At 38.7% G+C, this 20,205-nt stretch overlaps 2 protein-coding genes across 2 annotated transcripts; both read left to right on the forward strand.

The window, feature by feature from the left end:
- The first annotated feature begins 1,663 nt into the window (after positions 1-1,663).
- Positions 1,664-19,962, forward strand: LOC110689857 (probable inactive receptor kinase At1g27190). The gene is made up of 8 exons (XM_021866690.1): positions 1,664-1,732; positions 8,261-8,323; positions 10,209-11,921; positions 12,151-12,233; positions 12,680-12,810; positions 15,183-15,253; positions 17,771-18,000; positions 19,947-19,962. The coding sequence occupies exons 1-8, from the start codon at positions 1,664-1,666 to the stop codon at positions 19,960-19,962; spliced, it is 2,376 nt and encodes a 791-aa protein (XP_021722382.1).
- On the forward strand, positions 9,627-12,424 carry LOC110689709 (probable inactive receptor kinase At1g27190). Its single transcript, XM_021866489.1, has one exon. The coding sequence runs from the start codon at positions 10,203-10,205 to the stop codon at positions 12,012-12,014; it is 1,812 nt and encodes a 603-aa protein (XP_021722181.1). The 5' UTR covers positions 9,627-10,202; the 3' UTR covers positions 12,015-12,424.
- Positions 19,963-20,205: the final 243 nt, after the last annotated feature.

Here is a 20,205-nt window from a genome sequence, read left to right on the forward strand (position 1 = left end):
TTTTTTATGCTCTTATTGATCTACATATCTTTTTGTCAAAATGTTGGTGTGGGTGTGATATGTTTGCCAGAAACTTTGTTTTTTGGCTAGAAACTTTGAATTTCATATAACTAATGAGAAAAAAGGGCAATACTTGATGTTATAATTTTATTTTTTTTATAATAGTAACATCAATAATTTTGATGTAATTTTAGTGATTTTTTTGATGTATTTATTAAACTCAAAATTACAATTATCACCCGCTATAACAACGCAAATTAAATGTGCGAGCGAGAAAGTTACACAAGCAACACACTCCAACCAAAATTATATATTACGGATTTTTCACCATATATCACTGAGTTTTAAATTAATTCACCATATACCACAAAAAATTTCTAATTTACCATGTATCACTGAGTTTAACATAAATGTCACAACATGCCCTTAATGACTAACGCCCTTAACTCTGGTAGTCATTAAGGTTAATTGTGCCACGTGACTTGTCACTTATTGGCTCTTATTAATATTATTTAATTAATTGCTTAAATAAAGACTTAAAAAACTTTTAAAAAATTAAAGAAAAAAAATAAAAAAAACCACCACCAATCTAGTCATCGCTGTCCCCCCCCCCCCGCCCAACCTGATCGGCACCTAAGTGGTCGGCATCCATCGCCCTACCCCCACCGGCGACAACCCCCGCCCCCAACCCTCTCCTTTCCTCCATGATCCTTTCCCCAATTTCCACAACCCCACCACCAATTTACCTCCCAGCCACCCTCTCGCCTACCAGCAGCGCCTTCCCCACCCCGGCGACCGGCCATACTGGCCTTCCATCGCCGGTCGACCCACCCCTTTACCTTTAATCCTTACCTTGACCCTCTCCCTTCCCCCATCGTGCCACCAACCAAACCCTAATCCACGAAATCACTCCCTAGCTCCGACAAAAAAACCTAATTTTTTGTACTTTTCACTTCTCCAACCTGGTCGATTCTTCTCGTGGGTGGGTTTTGGTGTGGCTGAAAGGGTTCGGGGGATTGTAGGTAGATTTTCGGGAGTGGTGGTTGGTTTTAGAGGTTGTGGGTGGTTTTCAATTGTTGTGGTGGGGGTTGTGGATGGATTTTCGGGAGTGGTGGTGGTTTTTAATGGTCGTGGCTAGGGTGAGGGGCGGCACCGGCACAGGCGCAGGGGAAGGGGAGTTTGGGCGCCGATGGCAGGGTGGAAGGCAAGCTGGGGGCGGTGTGGGGGGCGAGGAGGATGGTTGACTGGCTAGGCTTGGGGTGGTAGGATTTTTTTTTTATTTTTTTTTAAATATTTTTTTAATTAATTAATTAATTTAAATAAGAACCACTCAAATGTTGCCACATGTCACAGTTAACGTTAATAACTAACAGAACTAACAGAAAATGGCATATTGTGGCATTTATGTTAAACTCAGTGGTAAATGGTGAATTAGAAAGTTTATGGTGGTATACGGTGAATTAAGTTAAAACTCAGTGGTATATGTTGAAAAAATCGTATATATTAAGTGAATCGCTAAACATCGCCCGCAAATCTCCACATAAAGCCCACAAATATGTGTTGAAGTGACTTTATTACCCTTTTCTTTTTTAAAAAAACACCCTCTACATCTCTCTAAAAAAAATCAGAAAATCTACCTCTCTAAAAAAAATTAATTACGACAATGTCGAGGCGGCAAGGGAAAGAGATGGCGGCGGCGACGGCGGAGGAAAGGCGGCGACCTGGTGGCAAGGTAATTGTTTAAATATTTTTTTTTTTAAAAAAAAGGGCGAAGGTGGCGCGTGGCGGGGCGTCAGGTCCGGCAGCCAACGTCGGTGGCGTGGCGTCTGGCTTGAAAGCCCAGCCACCGGACAGGCGTCCAAACCAGACGCCAGACCATTGTCTGTGGCGGCCAGATCTGGCGCCTGTGCCAATGGGTGGGCGTCCAGTTCAGGCGCCTGCCCACTGGCTATGGCTGCCGGAGCTGGCGCCACCGCCAGTGGGTGGGCGTCCTGGCCAGGCGCCCCACCTTTTTTTTTTGTTTTGTTTTTTTTTATTTTTTTTTAATTTGCAAAATCAGAAATTTAGTTAATGTGTTTAAAATAATTTTTTTTTGTTAATGTGTTTTATTTTTTTTAAATATCTATCAACTTTATGTGTTTTTTTTATAAATCGTGTATATTTTATTTTTATAAAATCAGATTTTTTTTTGTGTTAATGTTTAATTTTTTTTTTTGTTTGATGTTTAAACATTTTTTATGCCTTAATTGATGTAATATGTGGAAATTGTTTGTGTTAATGTGTAATTATTATTTTTATTTAAAATGTGTAATACATTAGGGTATTATGTGTGTATTTGTGTATGTGTTATATATTTGTTTTTTATTTTTTATATTTAATTATTTGAAATAATTTTTTTTTTTTGGAAATCAGAAATATTGTAATATATTAGGGTATTATGTGTGTATATGTGTATGCATTAGGGTATTATGTGTGTATTTGTGTATGCCGTATAATATTTTTCTATGTTTAATTATTTGAAATAATTTGAAATTTTTGTTTTGTGTCCTATTTATTTATTATGTCTTTGATTTTTTATAATCTTTATTAATTTTATGTTTATAAACATGACGATATGTTGGAAGTGTTGGTATTTTGTATGTATAGGTAGTTATTTATTTTTCTATAAAACTTTTGTATGTTTATATATTTTTTAATTTTTTGTAGAATTCACTGGGTCGTCATGGTGCGGGGAAAAATGTAGAGCTTCTTAGTAGAAGCTATTCAGTGGAGAGGTCAGGGCATAGACATGTTAGATCCCGTGGTATTTCGGCCTCGGCTCGTAGAGAACGGATCCACCGTCGGGATGAGGATGACGATGACGATGATGATGCTGAGGAGGGTGACCAGGAGGAGGAGCAGGAGGAGGACGCATATGAGGATGAGGATGTGGACGATGGGAGTGGACCGTATGATGATTACGGTCCATTCAGTCAGAGGGTTGATGACATGTACGAGACACATATGGTAGAGGTGCGTAAGGGTAGGGGTGGTAGGTTTGTTAGTAGATCTGGCACATCATCTGCGTCCACTGTGTCTGGGGCAAGCAGGAAACGGTCGAGGGCCGTTAATGATTCTTGGGTTGTTAGGAGTGAGGTGCCCGGTGGGCCTGTTGACGGGAGTGTGATTCCTAGCACACATAGCTACCCGTATTTGGGAGGACCAGGAGAGGCCTTTAGTTACGGGGTCGTTGAAATGTCATACCTGGGAAAAGACTTGTAGCTTTTTGCGTACATGGGCTGAGGCTTGGCCGGCGGAGAGCGAGATGTTCGAGCGACTGGAGGGCACTGGGGTGAATCACGTTCCTGCCACCATGCACGATAAGATTGACACTACGCTGATCACGGCTTTCGTTGAGCGATGACAGCCGGATACAAACTCTTTCCACCTTCCGTTCGGTGAGATGACGATCATGTTACATGACGTCGAGGCCATTTTGGGGATTCATGTTGAGGGTAAACGACTTTGTGCTGTGACTGATGCGGATCAGGCAGATTTGCTAGCGGAGTTGTTGGCGGTGGACAGGGCTGCACTGTACACCGAGGCGCTTGGTGTTTGGGAACACGGCGGTGTGAAGATCGCATCCGTGTTGCAGCGGTGTTTGTACCCCAGTGCATGTAGGACGCACGACGCACAGCTGGCTGCTTATGTTTTTCTGCTCCTCGGATGTACCTTGTTTCCGGATAAGAGCGGCGGAAACAAGCTCAGGCCACGCGACATAGTAGAGGCGTGTGACCCCGACAGTGTAGGCCAGTTTTCTTGGGGATCGGCTACGTTGGCGTATTTGTATCGCCAACTAGGATTTGCGAGTCGGGCTGACGCGGCAGGTATCACTGGGTGTCTGACTTTATTGCAGACCTGGATATACGAGTACTTTCCTGCATTGCGACCACATCGTGACCCGGTTCCTATTGATGAGGGGATGCCGCGTGCTTGTGCGTGGAGTCCGCGCTCGGAGAAGAAGTTCGTTGACCGCCTCCGATCGATACGGTTATTGCTTGACAGGCTGTCCCCTTTAGAGGTAACGTTTATAAATTATTTCTATAATTTATTATATGCACTTATTATATTCATGTTATTAAATTTTAAAACTATGTGTAGGTGAACTGGATGCCTTTCGGCCCGAACCCTAGTGTTAGGGTACCCAGGACCCTGTACACGGGACTCATTCAGTATCGTGAGATCGTGGAGGCGTACATGCCCCAGCGTTGTCTTCGCCAGCTTGGATTTGTCCAAGTTGTCCCTCCTCCCCCGGAATGCCCGATGAAGGCGGTCCGACCTGCATCGTCGAGGGACTACGTTGTGCATTGGCCGGATATCATGACTGGGACGTGGGACCAGTTTCCGATGGTGGCCCGCTTATGGACTGCGGAGTTACAGAGGCCGCCATCTGGGGTTCCTCCCATGTGTGACCACTACTACATGAAATGGTTCAACCGGTATTCGCACCCGAGGTTGATCGCAGATCTCGACCACAGCGATGATGATTATATGCCACCGCCTACTGCCATGGAAGCGGTATGTCTCATAAAATATTTATCGTTGTTTTTTAATTAAGTTTTATATGTTGTTATTGTATTTCATGTTTTATTTTTTGTTGTATGTAGTGGATGGGAAAGATAATGCAAGACGTACAGAAACTCTCTCTGGAGAAGGACAGCATGAGTGCAACAGTGAGAGCTGCTGTTGATAGTCTGGAACAGACCCTTGCGCATTGGGAGTCGGCGTCGAGGAGGGATTACTGATGGTTTTGGCATTTTATTTATAGAGCACTTTAAATATTATCGTTTTAATTTATTAAATTGGACATTATGTTTTAATTTTGTAACATTTTAGATTGTTGTTTTAGCTTTCAACTGTGACATATTATCATTGTTGTTTTTAAATTTTGACATAACCGTTTGTGGATCCGCGCAACTTACCCATGCAACATATAGAATGTAGTAAGCAATACAATATAAAAAATTAATGTTCTCATTAAAAGAGCAACGTACAAATAAGGTTACATAGGAAGAATGTAAACATGAAATTCGTGGATCCGGTCATGATATAGCGCATCTCAACCCTCTACGCTCGTTGTGCTAATGGTGTACCACCGAGGTATAATCGGTGGCACTGGAAAATCGGATGACATGTCTAGTCGGATGAAATGTCTGTATGACGACCCAAGAAACGCAATAGCTACCTCTCTGACCGGTGTAGTGACAGTCTCACGCGAACGCCAAGGGAGAACCGTGGTACAAGGATAATAAGCTTGACTATGCAATCCCAGCCCGAAATGCATGACTGTGCACTTGTAAATGTTTGCAACGGCAAACAGATTTAGGGGCGCGTCAAAATAATGATTTTGACCGCAAGGTCCACCTCCCCACCGGATATGCCGCAGAGCGCCATCCAAGTCATCCCGGTACACATGACGATAAACATTTCGGTTAGAGGCAATTTCGATGTACATCAACTGACGCACCAAACCGTAGTTGTGTTCGCCCATTTGAAAAACATCAGCCACGACCCGGAATCCGCAGTTACCATCTCCGACTACATCATTCCACCCTTCCAAGTACGGCATGATGATGTTAGGTATCCTGTCCTTGTACGGAAACTAATCAACATCGTTTCTTCCTATTCACCATATAATTAAACACAGTTAAGAAGGTAGAAGTAACCTTATAAACAATGTGCAATGTAAAAAACCAAACGTACCAGTTCTCAGGGGCATATTCACAGACGATGAAGATTGACTACGACTAGATGACGATGTCCGACCACGAGCACGACCACGACCAAGACCACGAATATACTCAAACGCACTCCTGTTCCGCCGTTGGCGACCTCGAGGACGGTCAACTCCTTCGGGTTCCTCAAAATCTAAGGTAGACGTGTGGAACATGTCATGAAGTACATGAGTAGCGTCACGAATAATAGAAGGATGAATGGAGGACACTCGGTCGTACATCGAACGAAACTGCTCCAACTCCTCCTGTTCACGGTCGGTCGTTTGAGTATCTGCATGCTCACCAATAACGAGCGTCCGCCAGAATGAATGAACCTGATCAACATGTAACGACGCCCTTTCTTCTGTAATAACGCGGTGAATGGTACATGCGCAAGGTAATCCATGAGTTACTGAAATAGCACACCCGCATCGAGTATACACTTCGTCAGCCAAGTCCCTCATCCTGTTCAGCTCAGTCAGAATCAACCCCAAGCAGTAGTGCGACACACGACCATGGAGAATCTTAAATATGAAATGGCTATACATCGTACCATGTCGTCGTATGGAGTCCTCTAGAGAGTTCCTGATGCCGTTCTTCTGAGTTTCAATTGACTTGTTAAGTCTATCGAACAGTGTATCCAAAGCAGCGGTCGATGAATCAATCCAGTCCTTGGTAGCTTTATGAGCGCTATCAACTCTACATGTTGTAGTGTTCCCGAAATGAAGTACTTGGTTTGTCCAATATTTGACAAACTTTTCCCTGTGAGGGACCCATTGCTGCATCACATAGTCCACCAGTGCCGGACACCACTGGTACGAATCCTTGAAGTTAGCCAATTCTCGCTCGTACACTTCCTCTGTGGTAGCCTGTAGGATCTTCCGCCACTTACCATTCACCAATCTCTCTGCCATTTCCAAATTCTTGTTGAAAAGGTTGTAGGCTTTCACTTTCACGCAGTTGTTGATGTGCCATGTGCACAACAAGTGCTTCGACTCTGGAAACAACTCCCTTGGAAAGAGACCTCCCTCGCAGTCACTAACGATGGCTGCTGGATGAACATTAGGACCGATGTAGTTTCTCAGCTTCTCCAAGACCCAATAATAACTTGGAGCCGTCTCATCCTTGATGATTGCATGACCAATCAGAAAGTTCTGGTTCGTTGGAGTCATCCCCATGATCTCAACCAGTGGGAACTTGTACTTGTTTGTCTTGTACGTTGAGTCGATCAAAATCAGAAATGGCCAAGACTTGATCATATCAGCACAATCAGGATGCACAAGGAAAAGATGAGTCACCTCCGCTGTATCTTCATCAGAATCAAACCAGAACAGGTAACCACGTGATTGTGCCTGGTGTAGCAGCTGCTGTATAGGGTTCCTTCCCTCTGACCGTTCAAACCTGAGTTGTTGTCTGACGTTGTAGATGTGTCTTCGGTTTGGATGGTATTCTGGAAATTTCTCTAACACAGATGCTAATATTTTAGCAGGCTTGACTTGAGCATCACTCATTTCTTTCACAACTAGTTTCGCAGCAGGACTTAAGCCGCTCAGCTGTCGATGACCCTCTTCATATACTATCATCTCATGGTTGTGATACCCCCATTTAGAGTAACCAATCACTTCCCAACCGTCACGACTCCGTAGTTGTCGAACCTTTACTCTGAACTCACACCCACAACCTTTCCGCTTTGTATCAAACCGAGTGGCTGTACGAAAATCTCTTTCTTCTCTTTTGCGATAACGGTCGCATCTCAAAATGCGATCCATTCTACCATCCCGTTGAGATTTATGAGTTACTACTACCAAGCAAAATCCAGCTGTAATTGCAACCTGTTTTGCCCAATCAATCGCTTGTTGAGCTTCTTCGAATGGACCATCATGTCCAAAGATCCCACTGTAATCATTTCCGTCTCCACCATAATCCTGCATCAATTATATATTATAATAAATACATTTAATGGATAATACATTTAATTTCTATATTTACACAGAATTAACACAAAATTAAAAACATAATTATGTATAATATTATTCATACACATACACATACAAATTTTAAACACAATCATTTATAAAAGTCACATAAACAATTAAATATTTTGGTATACATTAACACAAATCTACTCACAACATAAATAAAAACATTAAATTATTAATTTTAATTTAAAAAAAAACCGTTTTGAATTTTCAATTTGAAATAAATTAAAAAAAAGAAAAAAAAAACCATTTCCAATTTTTTTTTAATACAATTTCGAATTGTCAAACTTAATTTAAAAAAAAAACCATTCTCAATTTTCAAACTTAATTTTTAAAAAAACCCATTTCGAATTTTCAAACTTAATTTAAAAAAAAACCATTTCGAATTTTCAAACTTAATTTTTAAAAAAACCCATTTCGATTTTTCAAATATAAAACAATTTCGAATTAAATGAAAAAATCATTTTCGATTTTTCAAATTGAAAAAAAAACAACAATAACAAAATTAAAAAAGGAAAAAAAAAAACAAAAAATGGCTGGCGTCTGGCAGGGCCGCCACAGCCACTGGACTGGCGCCTGGCCAGGACGCCTGTCTGGTGGTGATGGCGTCTGGGCTGGACGCCGGTGCGGTGGTTCTGGCGTCTGGCTTGGACGTCCGTGCTACGGTACTGGCGTCCATCCTAGGCGCCGGCGCCACTGCACGACCACCTCTTTCAGACGCCGTTACGTAAACCGTGAATTTTAACGGTGACTTACCTCGTTTTCCGTCGACGACGACGTACCTCCGGCGTCCCCCGCATCTCCGGCGTCCCCCGCATCTCCGGCCTGCCCTCCGGTCTCCCCCGGCGAGCCAGTACGGCTCCACATTTTTTAAATCGAGATTTGTTCAATTTTAGAAAATGGGCATAATTGTCATACCAAGTCATATTTGTGGGCTTTATATGGTAATTTGCGGGCGATGTTTAACAAATCCCTATATTAATATATTATACATAATACATTTAATCATATCCAACCAAAACTATATGATTATAAAGAATACAAGACAACTCAACATTTTTTGTTCATCATTGATGGGATCATCGTCAAATGATACTCACATTGATAGTGATTGCCTTAGTATTATTCCTAGTGCTTCCTTCAAAGCATCGATGGTGATTGCCTAAGCACTAAGCATAATTGTTGTGGACATGAAATCATGAATGATCATAAAAAGGGGTTTATGAATTTATTTGCTTCAAATGAACGACTTTTCTTAAACCCACTAAACCTCAAAGGTTATAAAAAGAATATACACTTGGGGTGTTATGTAATAAATGAAATTAGTCAAAAATCAATGTCAAATTAAATCATTTATTTGTGTTTTTTAAGAATAGAATTTGTTGCTCTATATGACTTTTTTTACAGAGCTTGTTAACCGCCTTTATTTGAGAGAAGCACAATTCGATTCGACACGAAAAACACGCTAGCTATAATTAATGAAGACAGGTTAAGCTTAGTTACACAAGCATGACATGATGACATGTGGATTTGGGCCATGCATGAGCCAACCCTTTGAAAATTTCAGCACAACACGTAGATTGTGGGTCGCGCCTAGATAACCCAAAGTACGTGAGCTCGACACCAGACATGACCCAAAATGATCCACAACAATCTTTAACGTATACAAACAATGAGGTTTGAACTTTTGATAAATTCTCTCCTTATTTGTATGAGGAAAAATTAGGAAGATAATTCGCGAAAAAATAGAGGGAAAATGAGTAAGGCTGTTTTCAGGTAAACTTAGTCAAGCAATTCAGAAATTATCAAATTACATATCGTAAAAAATTCATAATATCGTAAAAAAAGTTATGACAATTCATATTTGGAAAAGTACTTATAAGATTGGTTAGTCACTTCACCGATCACTAATTAACTTAGGATGTAGGATGAAATCCTACCGAGATTATTATGGTCATATTTCTCTTTAGTAAATGCTAAGTAAAACACAATTCCAAAAAAAAAAAAAAAATCCTAATCTTATTGTAAATTTAGTTACATACTCTATAATAGCCTAATAGGCAAAGTCATTTACTTCGAATTTCATTTACATTACCGTCTTTTTCACGTTCCATAAACGGAGATTATTCTTCCTTTCCCTCCTAAAAATGACAATTTTGCCCTTGAAAGGAGAAATATCACCCCTTCCACTCCATCCACATCCAGTGGGACCCCAATTCCAGAAAATACAAAACAAAAACAGAAAACAAATGACAGTCAAATGCTCTTTCATTCCTTTCAAAGCAAAGACCATTCAACTCTAAAACTTCTTTCTTTACTACCATTCAAAATTTCCAGCTAATAATACTCCACCATGCCCAAAAGTTGACCTCAACCCTAAAACCTAAACCCCCCATTTCATCTTCTTCTTCATTTCAATCTACTGTATATGTATTTTTTTCTGTTTAATTATTCTGGGTAATTTTCAGTGATGAAGAAGAAGCAAAATTCAGATCTACCCACTTTCCAATTCATCATTTTCTCTCTCCTAACTCTCTCTGTTGCAGCTGAAGATGATGTAAAGTGTCTGCAAGGTGTAAAAAACAATTTGAAGGACCCACAAAGTAAGCTTAATTCATGGAATTTCAAAAATTCTTCTGCTGAAGTTGCTTTTGTCTGCAAATTTGTGGGTGCTTCTTGTTGGAATGACAAAGAAAATCGATTAATTAGTCTTCAACTTAGAGATTTTCAACTTTCTGGGGAAATCCCAGAATCTCTTGAGTTTTGCACTAGCATTCAAAACCTTGATCTTTCTGGTAATTCTCTTACTGGTACTATCCCTTCTAAGATCTGTTCATGGCTTCCTTATTTGGTAACTTTGGATTTGTCTAGTAATAAATTATCTGGTCAAATTCCATCTGATCTTGGTAAATGTCAGTATTTGAATAAATTGATTTTGTCTGATAATCAGTTATCTGGAAGTATTCCTGTGCAATTGTCTAGTTTGAATCGATTGAATGACTTTTCTGTTGCTGGGAATGGATTATCTGGGCCAATTCCGGAGTCTTTTGCTCATTTTGCCAAGTCAGGGTTTGAAGGGAATGATGGGTTATGTGGGGATCCAATTGGGTCGAGTTGTAATGGATTAAGTAGGAAGAATTTGGCGATTATTATAGCTGCTGGTGTTTTCGGGGCGGCTGCGTCGTTGTTAGTAGGGTTTGGGGTGTGGTGGTGGTATTTTTCGAGGGCGAGCCGGAGGAGGAAGGAAGGGTATGGGCTAGGGAGAGGTGATGATGGTACTTGGATTGATAGGTTGAGGGCTCATAAGCTTACTCAGGTTTCCTTGTTTCAAAAACCGCTTGTGAAAGTTAATCTATCGGATTTGCTGGCTGCTACTGATAATTTTAGCGTAGAGACTATTATGATCTCGACTAGGATGGGAACTACATACAAGGCTATGTTGGCGGATGGTTCTACTTTGGCAATCAAACGACTTAATACGTGTAAGCTGAGTGAGAAGCTATTTAAGACGGAGATGAATAGGTTGGGAAAGCTTAGGCATCCAAATTTAGTGCCATTGTTGGGTTATTGCCTTGTGGAAGCTGAGAAGCTTTTGGTATATAAGTACTTGTCTAATGGGACTTTGTATTCAGTGCTACATGGAAAAACGATAGAATTGGATTGGCCGATGAGGTTTAGAATATGTTTAGGTGCTGCCAGAGGGCTTGCTTGGCTCCATCATGGAGTGGAGCCTCCGCATTTGCACCAAAACATAAGTTCAAATGTGATTCTTCTTGATGAAGATTTGGATGCTAGGATCATTGATTTTGGGTTAGCAAGACTTATTTCGGCCTCAGAATCGCAGAATCAGAGTAGTTTTGTTAATGGGGATTTAGGAGAGTTTGGGTATATAGCACCGGAGTACTCAAGCACCATGGTGGCGTCACTTAAAGGGGATGTTTATGCATTTGGTGTAGTTCTTTTGGAATTATTGACAGGCCTGAAACCATTGGAAGTGAGTGCTGTAGAGGAAGGGTTCAAGGGGAACTTGGTGGATTGGGTGAATCAGCTGTCGAGCTCTGGGCGACTAGTGGAAGCCATTGATAAAGATATACGTGGGAGAGGTTATGACAATGATATTCTTCAGGTTTTCACAATCGCCTCAAATTGTATAGTATCTCGTCCCAAAGATAGATGTTCCATGTTGCAGGTTTATGATTCACTAAACAGCTTGACCGAGGACCATCCTTCCGATCAATTTGATGACTTTCCATTGATTTTCGGAAGACAGGATATGGATTAGCCACCTTTATACCAGCATATTATCCAGGTTCACAATGATATTATTTGAGAGCGTGGTTCTTTTGTGCTGGTGAATTTGTATAATGCCCTTGTATAATGAACCATTTTGAAAATTTATCTGTTGCAAACGAAAATAGATACCCAACTTTTGGTGGAAAGCTACCTTTGAGTCTCTTGATGTCTGTGATATGCTCTCTTGTTTTGAGATGCATTATCTGAAGTTTGTTGTAGCATGTAATGTCATACTTCATTGTACTCTGTGTAAATCAAAAGATGAATCAAACTTTCCTTCAATCTTTGAGGAAAGAAGCGGAAAATTGTCCAAATTTTCTAGTCAAGCTTATTACTCCGTATATAATGTACTTGAATAAATTAGTCTCTTCAATTGCAAAAATTGGCTTGTTTTCAGAACATCTTTCTCAGGAATGAGGTTTCACTTTGATTGTCCAAGTATGCTTTCAATCGTGTCTATACCTATCGTGAGTTGAGAACTAGCTGTGCTGTGTTGTCTCTTTTAAATTTTGGTTAGAAGTTGCCTCTTTGTTTCAAGATTATATTCTGGTATTCTTGATGTCCTGCATATAGTGGATATGAATAATCAGGCGAATGCAGTTGACACCAATCCTACCATCTCCAATTCTCTGACCTGAATTCTCCCTGTTTCAGCTGTGTTATTTCAAAGTACTCTGCTGTACCAGATACTGTTGTACTGTTGTACCAGTGGAAACATCCAAATGTATTACCGCGAGTTAAAAGAGCAGTGATTGTGTTTTGTGTATGGATGTCTCAACTCAAAGGTATGAAACCATGTTGCTCCCTATACTCCGAATCCCTCTTTGGTTGTTCAAAACTTCTTATTTGTATCCCTTTACTTTTTACTTTTGAGTTTTTCCATTGACATCCAAGTTTTTGGCAATTTGTATAGTAAAGCATATTGTACTTTGCTAAGTACAACCAGACTCATTTACCATCATTCAATCCAACCCACCTTCTTCCCATAAAGATCCAGCCTTTTTAGTTATTACCACCATCCTTTATTCTCTTTCATTTTATTACCACCGAAAAATACAAATATTTCAAATTTATTACCAAGCAAGTTAGATTTTCTCTCTCCCTCTTCATTTCAGTGCGTGCGATTCTCTAATCTCTTATAGTATGTTTGGATAAAGAAAGGGGAAGGAAAAGAAGGGGAGGGAGGAGAAGAGGAGGGGAAGGAAAGGGAGAGGAGGGAAGAATGGTGAGTTTTCCTTCCAAATCTCTCCATTGCTGGAGGGATTAATTTCTTACAATTTAATCCCTCCATTTCTCTCCCCTCCAATTCCCTTCCTTCTTCATTTGTTTTCCAAATGAAAGATGCCCATCTCTCTATTTCCCTTTCCTTCCTTTCCCTCCATTTTCTTTAATCCAAACACATCGTTAATCAGTCTTCAACTCCGTTTTAATCTTTAATTACCATAAGAGTTTCAAGGAAGAAATGGTAACTGTTCCTAGTGATTTTAGTTATAGCGAGCAGAAGTTTGCTACAAAAGGGGGTCCCATTCGAGTAGAATTCTAGGAAATGACATGTTTGAGCAAGATTACCCCGTCTTATCTTAAGACTTGTCACTATTTTTTTTTTTTTTTATGTTTTATAATATTGTCAAGATTTATTCAGACTATGTTTTTTTAACTCTTCAACCCTTAACTAATTAAAGACCTCTCAAAAACTTTACAACTATATTTCTATACATAGCAAACAATCCAACATCATCAACGTTAATTGCTGACATCACCAACGTTTCTTTTCAAGTCTTAACTTGAGTCTTGAAAAATCAAGGCTCTATTTCAGGACTAACTCTTGGCGAATAGTATTTATTTATTTTGAAATATATAGGATGGCTAAGTTGTAAATAAAAGTATCATCATATAGATAAATAGACAAAATAGTACCATTAAATGTTGTAGTGCTATAAATATTTTTTTAAAGGTACAAATAGGCATGTAAATTATACATCAAATATTATACCACTGTGAGATATGATAGTGCTATAAATATTTTTTTAAAGGTACAAATAGGCATGTAAATTATACATCAAATATTATACCACTGTGAGATATGATAGTACTATTAAGACAATCTATAATATAATGGTATAATATATATGCATAATAGTACACACTAAGTACCATTGTAACCACTCTTCTCAACCCTAGCCGTTGTTTTTGAAGGTGCTTCCATCGGTTTTAATCGGTGGAAAGCCCTCATCCTTGTTTCTTTAAAAGTTTTTTTAGGTTTATAATAATACTTCCTCCTTTTGGGAGAAACTTTTCTCTCTAAAAAAAAGGGTTTCCGATCTCCTTCGAAAGATGAGGGTTTTTCGACCTCCTTCGAAAAACAAGGTTTATCTCCTCTTTTTGGGAGAAAATCTTTTTAGATTTGAATCCATGATATTAGATCTAATGGATTGTTGTGAAATTATTTCGTTGGTGAAAAATTATGCGAGATCGCAAGGGTTATCAAGCTTTCGAATACAGATAGATGAATCAGAAGGAAAACATTCTCACGGTTACAAAAGTACAAAGGATTGTTAGATTGTCTCTCCAATAAGGGTGTTATTTTCCAGCGATATAAGCGGGAGATGTTCCACAGTACAAGATCTACTTGACAATCGTAGTTTTTAGGAAGGAAATTTTTATTTGATTCAACATGTTATGTATTTTTTAATGTAAAAGCAAAAGTGAAAGGATACCAATGAGGATTTTCTAATTTTTTTTATTTTACAAATATCAAGTGATCATTGATTTATGAGTAATACATTAAAATAATATAAATACTTCTTATTAATGAAACATCATAAATTATACCGTTATTTCTCATATACAGAGTATATTCTATTGGTATCCTAAAAAATCAAAACATTCTAAATTGAAAGAAATTAGAGAAGCTATTGCGTGTGGATGTCCGCACGCAAATTTACTTGCGGCTGGCTTGGCTGATATGTTTTACTTGTTGGCTGATATGTTTCATTTGTTGGCTGATATAGTTTTAATGTTGACTAATATATTTCTTTTGTTGGCTGATATTTTTTTCCCCCTTTTGTTGGCTGATATCAAACATCGTTTGGCTTATATGTTTCCTTAGTTTGTTGATATATTTATTTTATTGGGAGATATGTATATTTGTTAATAGAGTTTATTCGCCAATGGGACATAATTTATTCAATTATCTTCAGGATTAGGAAAGAAATCAGCCGTTTCCAGGTGAGTTGTATCACCGTAATCAAAATCACCTTCGCATTCCTCGTACACCAAATTTGTTTCCACTTTCTTTCCTTTTTGTTTGATTGATTGTTGATAGAGGTCTACTAGATGTTTTGGTGTGCGACACACACAAGACCAATGGCCTTTCCTCCACAAAGGTAGCATATATTTTCATTTTTATCCTTCTCATCCTTATTTCCATCTTTAATGTTCCACTTCTAGTGAGAGTATGAGTTCCTAAAATGACCACCTCGACCACGATCATGTCCACGTCCACGGCCGCGACCACGACCTCGACCACGGCCTCGACCACGACTGCTGGCGTGATCTCTAGCCTTTTGCTCTTTCCTACTATGGGATGTCGCATTCGCCTCAGGGAATAGAGTTAAACCAGTTGGGCGTGATTCATGATTTTTCATTAATAGTTCATTATTTTGCTCGGCCACAAGGAGACAAGATATTAATTCAGAATATTTTGTAAAACCCTTTTCACGGTATTGTGTCTGCAGGACAACATTGTTTGCATGAAAAGTAGAGTATGTTTTTTCTAACACTTCTGCATCCGTGATTTTCTCTCCACATAATTTCAATTGTGATGTAATTCTAAACGTGGCTGAGTTGTATTCACTCACAGACTTAAAGTCTTGTAATCTTAAATGTAACCAGTCATAACGAGCTTTTGGTAATATCACAGTTTTTTGGTGGTCATACCTTTCCTTTAGATTACTCCAAAGGACTTGTGGGTCTTTAACAGTCAAGTACTCAGTCTTAAGGCCTTCATGAAGGTGATGGCGAAGGAATATCATAGCTTTAGCCTTATCTTGGCTTGTTGCAGTGTTGTTTTCTTTAATAGTATCACCAAGTCCCTTTGCATCTAAATGTATTTCAGCATCTAACACCCAAGACAGATAGTTGTTTCCACTAATATCAAGAGCAACAAATTCGAGTTTTGCAAGGTTTGACATGATTCATTGATATATAAAACAATATTATAAATTAGGAACTAAGATGGTATAATAAATATATATACTCCAAGTTTCAATTAAGACAACTAATTTCAAGTAAGTAATTATAACAAGATTTGCGTATTGAACCTTGAGAAGGTTACTGTTCATGAGACCACAATTAAGTCCACTAATCAATTATCATAACAAAACATGAAACCTTAATTGATAAATTTATATGTAATACTTGACACTAATACTTTGCCTAACTTTAGCTACTGTTAAGTCTTTGACTCAAAATAAACCAATCCGACTAGTTCGTTGATTCATTATTAATAAACCGAACCCATAGATTAATGTGTAATTGATACAACTATACAAATCTTTTATCAAACAACAAGGCAATGAATGGAGTGTAAGTTAAAAGATATAATTTGTAATATAATTGGGTTAGCAGGATAGAGCATTGATACATAATATAATATAATATTATTTATTTATTTATTTATTTTCAATCACAAAAAGATAATTATGGGTTAATTGATAAAAGGTATGCAATCAAACAACCGAAACATGCTAAGCGCCTCTATCTAAGGATTACAGGTAGCAATCAGTAGCATGTGTGTAGCCTAACTATAAAGAGATAAATCTTAGCGTACATAACAATAATATACAAAAAATATATTTTACACATATGTTTAACACAAAGTATATAGTAATCACATGCAAGTACGGTGGATATCAAATACATACATGATGACACACGGTATATGATTATGGAATTGTAAAGTAAATAAAGAGATAAAATAGCCCTGAATGATCAAAAGTAAATCCTATGAGGCTATGACACAAACATATATAAGGCCAATAATTATGTCATTTATTTGATCAATCACAAAAGTAAGCGACATGATCCAAAATCATATATTTAAGCAATTCAATTAACCAAATGAATAATATACATATGAAACGAATACGAGTTAGATAATAGTGGCTCTTATTAAGTTATATCGCTCAAGTAGTCAATACAAGTTAGGCAGATTGTGCATCAAAAATCTTATACTTCGTATGAATCATCGGTAGTCAATTTGCATACATGTTTATAAATCAAGAATAATTACAATATGATGAAATAATCAACGAATGTGCGGCAATAATATCATGTTTATTATTATAGCTTCAAAATTCATAATTTAGGAGAAATAGAATAGGATGATAGGGTACTTTTTCTAGCCGAGGAATTGTAAAGTTGCTAATATTAATATGGCTGAATTCCTTCGTAGGTTTGTTTAGTCGGCTATGGTGTTGATAACGTGTTAAATATGGAAGAGAAATAAAGAGAGATAGGAGAGAAATTTGAGAGAGAATAAATCAGTCTCACTTAATCCATAGAGTGGGGTATATATATACATACAATATAACAATGGTTTGCTTAGATAACAATAAACCCTAGATCTAGAATATTCCGGAATGATAAAAGGAGGATAATGGATATCCACACAATATTTCATAACAATATTTTAATTGTTGGCTTATATGTTTCATTATGTTGGCTGATGTGTTTATTTTATAGGCTTACATGTTGCTTTTGTTTGCTGATTTCATCCTTTTGTTGGCTGATATGTTCCTTCTATTGACTTATTTGTACCTTTTGTTTGCTGATTTCATCCTTTTGTTGGTTGATATGTTTCTTTTGTTAGATGATATGTTCCGTCTCTTCGCTGATAAGTACATTTTGTTGGCTGATACTTTACTTTTGTTGGCTGATAAGTTCCTTTTATTGGCTGATACGTTTTTATTAATGTCTGATATGTCTCTAATATTGACACTACTAGAAATAGGCCGAATTCCGACGGACCATTTCCAACGGACATGTTTTTCCGTCGTAAATTCCGACGGATTTTTATTTCGTCGGAAATTTACGACGGATTTCCTACGGAATAAAGATCCATCGGAATTTATGGGCTTTCCGACGGAATATTCCGTCGGAAATTTAATGTTTCGACGGAAATAAAATCCGTCGGAAATTTCCGACGGAAATAAATTCCGTTAGAAATTTCAACGAAATATTCCGTCGGGAAATTAATTTTCCGTCGGAATATAATTAAATAATAAAAACAAAAAAACTCTAAAAAAAACCCGGTTCCCCCCTCCCCCTATCATTCCTTTTTTCTCTCTTCGCCTCTCTTCTCTTTCTCTCTCCTCACTCTCTCTCCTCTCTTCTTTCCTCTTCTCTTCTCTTCTGATCTCTGTACTCCTCCATTCCGCCCTCTCTTTCTCTCTCTTCTCCTTCCTTCTTCGTCCCCTTCGTCTTCTTCGACCACCACAACAACCGGTGACGCAACAACACCACCACCACAGCAACGACACCAACAACGACACCAGCAGCAACGACAACCACGACAACCAGTAACAACACCAACCTAACGGCGACACATTGCAGATCTAAGGTTTTTTTTTTTTTTAATTTTTTTCGGATCTCTATTAATTCAGAAGATAAATGTATATATATTTCTTTTGTTTGATTTCATTTTTTTTTGTATTTTTTTCGGATCTCTAATGTACGATTTGGGTGTTATGATTTTTTTTTTTGTTTTTTTTCGATTTATTATTTTACGAATTGGTTTTTTTTATTTTTCGATTTAGGTTGGGCTGTTGGTGGTGGCTAGACAAGGTAGGGTAGGGTGGGGGTCCGGTCAGGGTGGTGGGGGAGGTTTAGTTTGGACAGGTGGATGTGGGAGGTTTGGATGGGGGTCTGGGTGGGGTGGGGTCCGAGGTGTGGGTTATTAGGTGGGTTTGGGTTTGGTTTGGTTTGGTTTGATGGGTCTGGGTCTGGTTTGGTGGGTCTGGGTTAGGTGGAGGTGGTTGGGTGGTGTGGGGTGGTGTGGGGTTAGGCGTGGTGTGGGTGTGGGTGTGGGTGGGTTGGAGGTGGTTAGGCGTGGTGGTGGGTGTGGGTGGGTTAGGGGGTTGGTTAGGTGGGGAAGTGGTGGCTGGACAGGGTGGGGTAGGGTGGTTGGGGTGGTGTTGTTTTTTTTTTAATTTTTTTCTTTCTGTTGTTTCCGTCGGAATTTTCCGACGGATTTGTATCCCGTCGGAAATTTCCGACGAACTTTCCGGTGGCCAGAACACCTCTTCCTACGAGAAAATTCCGTCGGAATTCCGTCAGAAAACACTGTTCCGATGGAATTTCCGACGGAAAAGGCCGTTTTTCCTACAAATTGGTTTACGACAACCTGTTCTGACGGAAATTCCATCGGAACAATGTTTTCCGACGGAATTCAGTGTGATTCCGACGAAATTTTTCCGTCGGAATTAGCCTGTTTTCTAGTAGTGTGACTGATATCAAACATCAATTGGCTGATATGCTTATTTTAATGGCTAATATGTGTTATTTGTTGGCTAATATGATTAACAACATAATTTATATTATTAACATAACATATACGAAGCTCTTCTTCTCTCTCCTCTTTCCCTTATCTTCCTCTCTTTTTCATTTCCTTCTCTCTCCTCTTTCAATGGAACAACAACACCGACACACCATCTACCGAACCCAGCCACAAAGCCTCACGCCACCCTACCCCATCGATCCCACCATCTACTGAACCACCGTCCATGATAAGTTTATTTTATATATATATTTATTCCCCGTCCCAATGGTCATAATTGTGTTTATTTGAGCTCTACGGAGCTATTTTTATTACTAATATACGTTTTCTAGTGTTTTTGTAGTGTTGGTATAATTTTTGTAGGAATTTGCAGAATTAGGATAATTCACGAGCTTATTGAGCCACCACAAAAAATATTAGAGTCGAATCGTATTTTATGACCGTATATTTAAAGCCCAAGGTCAAGCTAATTAATTTTGGTTAGGTGATTAAGGGCTTGGTTCAAGTAAAGAGGCTCAATACTTAAGACTCTAAATAAAGGCCACAACTACTTAGGTGTTCAAGCCAAGCATGCTGATGAAGGAAGCCCAAAGATAAAATCGACTTTGTGGGCTGAGAGATA

Source organism: Chenopodium quinoa, unplaced genomic scaffold (genome assembly GCF_001683475.1).
Source record: "Chenopodium quinoa cultivar QQ74 unplaced genomic scaffold, ASM168347v1, whole genome shotgun sequence".
NCBI classification, from domain to species: domain Eukaryota; kingdom Viridiplantae; phylum Streptophyta; class Magnoliopsida; order Caryophyllales; family Amaranthaceae; genus Chenopodium; species Chenopodium quinoa.

Bases quoted from the DNA above. Each gene is read 5' to 3' on its own strand.
- LOC110689857 (XM_021866690.1), top strand. From the start codon at position 1,664: ATGTCGAGGCGGCAAGGGAAAGAGATGGCGGCGGCGACGGCGGAGGAA. The intron at 1,733-8,260 runs GTAATTGTTTAA...AAAAAAAAAACA, and splicing joins GGCGGCGACCTGGTGGCAAG to AAAAATGGCTGGCGTCTGGC. The intron at 11,922-12,150 runs GTTTATGATTCA...AAACGAAAATAG, and splicing joins ATAGATGTTCCATGTTGCAG to ATACCCAACTTTTGGTGGAA.
- LOC110689709 (XM_021866489.1), top strand. From the start codon at position 10,203: ATGAAGAAGAAGCAAAATTCAGATCTACCCACTTTCCAATTCATCATT.